This window comes from Candoia aspera, chromosome 18, assembly GCF_035149785.1.
Source record: "Candoia aspera isolate rCanAsp1 chromosome 18, rCanAsp1.hap2, whole genome shotgun sequence".
Taxonomy (NCBI): Eukaryota; Metazoa; Chordata; class Lepidosauria; order Squamata; family Boidae; genus Candoia; species Candoia aspera.
This window is the reverse complement of record NC_086170.1, coordinates 682,718-690,117: the sequence shown is the minus strand read 5'-3', so window position 1 is coordinate 690,117 and position 7,400 is coordinate 682,718. Positions and strand designations below refer to the sequence as shown.

Genomic DNA, 7,400 nt, shown 5'->3' with positions numbered 1-7,400 from the left:
GGGTCCTGCACGTGCCCGGCTTCCCCAAAAAAGATCCTTCTCAGCCCTGCATTTTCTCCTGAACCTCTTTATGAAGCCGGGCACCAGACCCAGGACCAGAGGCCTGATCACTGAGCAGGGAGGAAGCAGGAGGGCTTGCGTTCAGAAATGGCATTTGGGTGAAAAAGAACGACACGTAACTTTAGTAACCAGAAAATTTGGCATTTATTGTCAGGGGTTCCTTCCTTTGAAACAAAGAACGATCATACCCTGCTTCCCCCCACCGAGAAGCTTCAAGAACATCCTCGATTTGTAGAGAAACCCGTTTGGTACATGGTCGTATGAAAGGAAAGATAACTCAAAACGGGAGAAAAACCACCCCCGCCTTCAGGGAGGAACCCAACAGCACGGGGTGATGGACCCAGCGTGGAGAAGGGAGCCGGTGTGCCATGCGTCGCTCGGGAGGAAGAGGAGAACAGGTTGGCTCAATGTGTCTGGCAGGTTTGGCACTGGCGGGCGGGCGGAAGCGATCCCTAGAAGGGTCCGGAGTCCGAGGCTCAGGACAATTTCTCAGTGCCTGGTTGAAAGCTTGCGCCCTCGCGCCCTCCACGTCCTTGAAACGCAGAGGGGAAAAGGGGAAACCACCACACACACACACACACACCCCTTTTGGAGCAAGCTCTGGCAAGAGCACAAATACACGAAGCCCGGTTACACCCCCAGCACCCCTGAAAACAGGCCAATATACAGAATATAAAGCACAACAGAGTAACATTTCTCTTCCAAAGAGCCAGCTTTTATCAAATGCTCGGGCAACTTCAAGAAAGAGGGGTAAGGACTGGGGTGACAGCTATCGCTCTGCATCAGCCTTCTCCCCCTCATTCACTCACCCCCCAAACGCAGACAGGGCACATGGCTCTGAACAAGATTGCTGCGGTAGGAAGGACATCCATTTTGTCATCCGGCAGCTCTGCACCTGCTCTTTATCCCAGCCTGAAGGGCCCTATGCCACCCATTGGCTATGAAAAAGGAGCATGTATTTCGGCAAGCCGGCTTGGCGCGCAGCTCCTTCGCTTCGTCGGTGCCTGCAGCACTACTTGAAGGCACCGACAGGGCCTTTTGGAAGTTGCCCTTCCTGACCAAGTGAACCATTCCTGGACGTTTTTGCCGCAGCTCTGCCAACGTCCAGAAAGGGTTTCTGGCTCACACAACTTATCAGCCAAAGAAAACGGTTGCTTCTATTCAGAACCACCTTCCTGCCACGAAACATCCGTGTGAGACAAGGCTGAACTGGCTTTAAGTAATTCTCCAGGGCCACTGGACCTGTCCTGAAGACACCCAAGTAATGGCATGACGGAATCCCGGATTGTTCTCTCAGTTTCGTCACAGAGACGCTGGGGGGGAACCCCGGCCCGGGACTTCTCAAACGTGCCCCTGGCATGGCTGCTGGCGGATCCAGGAGGGCAGGACAGAGTCTCTGCTTCTTAAGTCGTTCCCCCTACCTGCTGTCCAGTAAGAAAGGTGTGACACTGGCTTTGAGGAATGTTTGGTCTCAGGGAATTTCACAGGGATGACTCTGGGGCTTAAATTTCAGAAACAGGACTGCTCCCTTGTTGTTGTTTGAGCTAAGATTAAATTATAAAATCCTGGGAACAAGGTACAGTTTCTTTGGACATTTTATTCTTTTTTTTTCCTTTTTAAACAACATGCATTCATGAAGTAGGCAGAAGGCTCTCCCCACGTTTTGTACAAACCCAGTTTGCTTAGGAATTTGACAGATCGCCATCACCCTGCTAACAAGCAAAGAAAAATTGTTAGCTTCCACCCTCCCTTTAAAAACCCACGAGGAAAGGAGATTTGTAAGTCTTTAAAAAGTGTCGCTAGGACACGGCCTTATGAATACAAAACAAAGTATTTACAGCCTTACAGAAGGGGGGAAAAGGAGGTCATCAAAAGTATGCCCAGCAGTCCCACCATTCTTTTTCCTGATGCGCTTCAAATCACTGCAGACGGATGAAATGCCCGCCTTCAACGCAATCCCTGCCTGCCCACCGTTTCAGCAGTCAACTGCAACGTGCCTAAGCGAAGCAACGCTGGGTGCTACCAACCAGAATTGCGTGTCTGCTCTGTTCACCCTTGAACTTCACTTGGGACAACCCCCCACCCCCGTTTCCAAACAGTGAAGGCAAAAATCTAAGTACAGACTGCATACAATATTGACGATCACCACCTTCACCATTACTATACTGTATCATCCTAACTTTATTCTTATGCAAATCTTTCCCACCTCCCTTTGACACCTACAAAAAAACTCCTTTGTGACAAGTGCCCAGAGGGTCAAAAAAGTCAAGATGGAGACCGCACAGTCAAATTCCCCACCTCGTGCACGTAAAGAGGGGATTTGACTGTGCAGCCTCCGTCTTGACTTTTGGGGACCCCGTGGATAGCGATGCAGGGGCCACCTAATCCCAGCCAGGAGATGAACTGTCCTTGAGTCCCCAAGCCAAGTGACAGTGCCTTCCTCACCCGGTCACCCCCCAGCGAGAACCGGCCCTTCGAACCACGCCCACCCCCTCAAACCCGTATTCACGTGCCAGCCATTAAAAGCTTAAACACCAAAACCATGCTTCTGCATTCACAAACAAAATAATGAAATACACAATCAAGCAGCCAGAAAACGGGAGATCCACAAGCTGCCCTGATTTTGCTGCAACAGCAGAACAGCACATTCTCCACCGCCAGGCAGCTCAACCACTGTGAAATCTGACAGGCGTTCAAGGGCACTCGGAGGAGAGAGGCGCGTCGCTCGTCTTTTGCAAAGCCACCGACTGAAGCAGCCCGAATTAAACTCTGGCTCTGTGACCCCAAGGCATACTTTTACGAAAGTACCGAGTATCAACTCTTAAAAAAATGAAAGTAGTCGTACTGGTGGGCGGTTTGCTTTTAACCTGCTCCCTGAAGGATTAAAGAAAACAGAAAGGTGCAACTTTTGCTAGAAAAACAGCAAAGGAAAAGCACTTTGGAATAAGAACCCCCCCCCACCCAAAAGCGTTTGATTGCACAAGCTCACGGTGTTGTGGGAAAAGGTGCTCCAAGCAGCCCGTCTCCCAAGGGTCCCTCTGGACGCAGCGGCTGTTTGTGCCAGAGAGAAACCGCACCCCTCCTCGGGAGACTTTCCGTGTGAGGACAAAGGTGGAAATGTGCCCAGCTGGAGGGGGGCTGCTGGCTGGCATGAGCCGTGGACAGGGGGGTCTTCCTAGCTGACTCTAACCCTGCCACAGCCCGCATCCAAAGCCAGCCCTCCACAGAAGCCCAAGCAACAAACCGGCAAACAGGTCCCAACACACACATTGCAGCCACCAAATGTGGGTGGGGGGCAGGGGGGAGCAGGGGCCTCGCTTCCCTTTTCAGTTGGGCCGCGGGTCTGGGCAACCTGCCAAACTCCCCTGAATGGCACGTCCGTCTCTTGCCCCCACGTAACACTGTCAACGGAATGGAAAAACGAGATGGCACCTTGGGTGCCAGGCGCCCGGACCCCCGGCTGGGGGACTCCCCACCTGCCATACCCCGTGGCTTCCCTCCTCACTGCTTGGAGCCCCTGAGCCCGGGAGCCTGACACCCGGCACTCGGGGAAGCAGCAGAGGAACGCAGGCCTCCAGCCATGGCGACGCCAGAGCAGCTCTTTCAAGAAGCGGAACCGAACAGGGCCGGGCCAGGGACCCCAGGCGGACAAGCGCCCAGCTTTCCTTCTGGGGGGGGGACCAAAGTGCAGCAGGGGCCCAGACGTGCCGCAGAAATAAGGCGAGCAAGCACTTTGCCTTTTTTTTTTTGCATAGTAGTTAAAACCGTGACCTTCCTCCCCACCCTGTGGTCCTTCCGGCCTTGCCCTGGGCTATTAAGAACTCTGGGCCCTGGCACCTCAGGGCCACCCCCCAAAGGCTCCTTGGTTGGCACCGCCTGCGAAGAAGGGCGCTGGCCTCGGTCAGGAGCCTCTTTGCCCCCCCCCTGCAGAGGCACCCGTCCCTGGGGGCCGGCCTCCCACCAGAAGCAGGCGGCCGTGCCAGGGGCTCGGAGGGCTCAGCCTGGGGCAAAGGCACGGGCAGAAGTGCAGTTTCTTGGTTCGTCACATTTGCCGTTTGCAGAGGAGTACGAAAGTCCACAGCACCAGTCCTGAGAGGACGCGGGAGGCCGGGCCTCCGGGCACGCCAGCCAAGGGCGCGGGAGTCCCGGATCGCTCATGCTGCGCGCGCTTCCAACTCTTCTCCGGGCTCGTCTCCCGCCCCCTTCGCCCCAACGCTCCGGGGCTCTGTCAGCTGACCATCGGCTCGGCGTCGAAGTCGTCCTGAATCTCGTCCGTGTTCCCTGAGTCGCTGCTGGCGAGGGAACTGGGAGACGGGGAATTCCTGCAGGGGGGAGGAGAGGCGGAGAAGGGGTCGGACCCGGTGAGCTCTAGACCAGCCGCCCCCTGCCGCCCCCCCCGTTCCCGCCGGGGGGTTCTGGGTAAAGCGGGGCAGCGCCACGTTCCCCCCACCCACCTTTCAGCGGAGCCTTTGATCAGCCGCCGGCAGGTCTCCATCTGCACGTCCAGGCCTCGCTTCATGCTGCACATCTCCATGTATTCATGGAGGTGGCGGTTCATGTCGCTCTTCGCCGTGGCCAGTTCCAGCTGTGGAAGGCAGGGGCACAGGTGGTTGGCCAGTACGCCCCCCCGCCCAAGGGCCCGGCCCCTTTGCCCAGCGGGCCTCACGCCTGAGCCGACCCGGCAGGGCCGGGCTGTGGGCGAGGCTCGGCCCTCCGGAAGACAGCGACCAGCTTCCCCTGCGTCTCTGTAACGGCGCAAGAGGAGGACAGCCTTTCGCCCGGCGACGTCTGCAGGCGGCGCCTCCTCTCGTGACGCTGGAGAAGGGACGCCCCCCGCCCCGTTCCCACCACCGCAGCGGAGAGGCCTGGCCTCCGGAGGCCGCGGAGGGCGGCCTCTGCGGGTGTCTCGTAATTTTATTTTTACCTCTATCTGTCCTATCGTTTCTTGATACTCTTTGTCTCTGGTTTTGAAGAAAGACTCCGTTTCGTGGATCAAGTTTCCCAGGTTCTCCTCTTGCTGAAAGAGAGACCGAGATGCAGCCTCGGGGAGAGGCAGGCGAGCAAGCTGCCCCCGGGGCCCCGAGCCACCCAGCCTCCCGGGGGCCCCTCCACAGCTTTCTCAGGGGCCGCGCCTGTGCGCAGCCCTTTCGGATGGGGACCGCCCCCCCAACACGGCGGCCACGTTCGGGTCCAACCAACGGGGCTCTGCCTTTGCTGGCCTCCCAGACCCCGGAGCCACGTCCCGCTCTGAAGCGCAGCCAGGTGGCTTGCGAGCCCGGCTCTGGCACAGGAGCCCCGTCAGTTAAGGAGCCGGGGTTAAAATCGCACCATCATCGCATCTGCCGGCAAAGCGAGATCAATATGTAGACGCTGCCCGGCTGCCAGCGGTTCTCTGATGAAAGGGGGGCACGCGCCATCCCCAGCAGAGCACGAGTGAAGCGCGCCAGCCAGGGGGCTCCCGTTTACCACTCCAAACCAAAGCCACTCAGTGCCAGGGTTAGGGGGCCCACCTCTCCTTGCGGCTCCACGGTGGGGTTGCAGTTGGTGAAGTCCTCCCACAGGAGCAACGTGTCGCCGCTCTCCTCCCAGGTCAAGCTGTCGCAGTCGTCATCAAAGTCGAAGGTCTCGCGCCTGCTTGGAGAGAAGCCCCCGCGTTACGACTCATCGCCGGCCTGCTCCAGAGGAAGCCCCGGGGGCTCGCCGGCACTAGCCAAGCCGGGCTTCTCGCCCAAACTCCTCCCTGCTCCACAGGCTGGCCCGGCTTCAGGAACGGCCTCACGTGCACCCTCCAGGGGGCGCTCGGCGCCAAACAACGGCTCTGCCTTTCCTGCTCAAGCGGCCGAGCGGAATCAAAAGCCATCCTGCCCTCCAGGCAGCCCAGAACGGGAGCCGTGCCTTGTCTGTGTTTGCTATTGGCTGCTCTGGCCGGCCGGCCGGCCTGCCTGCCTTCCCTTCCTTCTTCTTCATCTCTTCCTTCCTTCCTTTCTCCCTCCCCCCTCCCTCCTGTATCCTTCATTCCTTCCTCTCCGTTTCCTTCCTTCCTTCCTCTCCGTTTCCTTCCTTCTTTCTCTTTCCTTCCTTCTCTGCTCCTTCCTTCTCCTTCTCTCCTTCCTTCCTTCCCTCTCTCCCTTTCCTCCTCCCTCCCTTTCCTGACCCACACTTCAGAGAGCTGGAAAGCCTGCAGGGGTCAAGAGCTCAACGCCAATCGCCAAGCCTCCAAGTGGCCACACTTAAGCCCATCTGAGACAGAGGGGCAGCACCCCCCTTCTCTGGGAGGGATGTTTCCCTCCTGAGCTCACTGCCTTCCCGGCAGCACAGACAGAAGAAGGCAGGAAGTTGAGGCCAGCCCCAATCTTCTGACAAAGAGTCTCTCCCCTTGGCAAGCCTGGGCCGGGTTTCCCAAGCTGCTGATCGCTTTTCAAGTCCTACTCCATTTACAGGAAAAGCCAGATGCTTCCCTGCAAGCTGAGCTGGCTTTGAGCTGGCTTTTTTCAGCACATTTTTACACAGGGAAGAGGAGCAGGAGGAGTGGTCTCCACTGGCAAGATGGCCTCTCCCGGAGACCAGTGCCAAGACGAGGCACGGCTTTGGGGTGGGGCTTCCTGGAGAATGCGCGGCCCCGGGTTCCTCTGGCCTGAGCCCCCAGACTCTGGAGACCCCACCCTCAAAGCCAAGCCTCTCTGCTGCCTGACCGGACGAGCCGGGGCGGTGCCCGGACCTCTCCGGCCACTCAGGTACTTACAACTGGTTGAACATCCTCTTCATCTCATCGGTGATGTTCAGAGAACAGCTGACTTCCTCCTCTGAAAAGCGGGCATTGTCCGTGTCCTGCTCGGGCACGTCCTCCTCGGACGCGAGCCTGCGCTCTTTCTTCTTGGAGGCCACCTTCATTGCAGAGAAGGGCTGTCACCAGAAGGCTCGGCCAAGCCACTGCCCCGTGAGAGGAGGGGAGAAGACAGGACTGGCGCTCGGGAGGGGAAGAGAACGCCCGGGCTTCACACCCCCTTCCCCAAGCGAGGCAAGAGTTGTTAAGTCGCAGGCCACGAGGAAGCCGAGGGACGGCGCGCAGCGGAAGCAAGCCACGGGCCCTGGCAACTCAGCCAGCCATGCACAGGCCCAGAGGAGGAGGCTGAAGCAGCTGGAGGTGGTGAAAACATGGCGGCAGTGGTGGCAGGGCTGCTCTGGAGAAGGAGAAGCCCAATCCACGGCCCTGCCCGTCAACCGGCAGGGCCAAATCCAGCCCCGGTGGGCCAGGAAAAGGGACTGAGCAGGATGGAAGTCAGAGGAAAGAGACCGGAAACGCCGAACAGTTAGTTTCAGACACCCCGCTCTCCCAGAGG

The 7,400-nt window shown here is 58.2% G+C and overlaps 1 protein-coding gene across 1 annotated transcript in view; it reads right to left on the bottom strand.

Moving 5' to 3' along the window:
* IFFO2 (intermediate filament family orphan 2) overlaps positions 1-7,400 on the bottom strand; it is a 160,486-nt gene that overhangs the window by 136,547 nt on the left and 16,539 nt on the right. Inside the window, exons 5-9 of the mRNA XM_063317636.1 lie at positions 6,803-6,945; positions 5,571-5,691; positions 4,985-5,077; positions 4,515-4,645; positions 1,805-4,382 (exon numbers count right to left, since the gene is read on the bottom strand). Of these exons, the coding sequence (XP_063173706.1) occupies positions 4,289-4,382; positions 4,515-4,645; positions 4,985-5,077; positions 5,571-5,691; positions 6,803-6,945 (582 nt within the window). The 3' untranslated portion in view covers positions 1,805-4,288. The remainder of the gene's footprint in view (positions 1-1,804; positions 4,383-4,514; positions 4,646-4,984; positions 5,078-5,570; positions 5,692-6,802; positions 6,946-7,400) is intronic.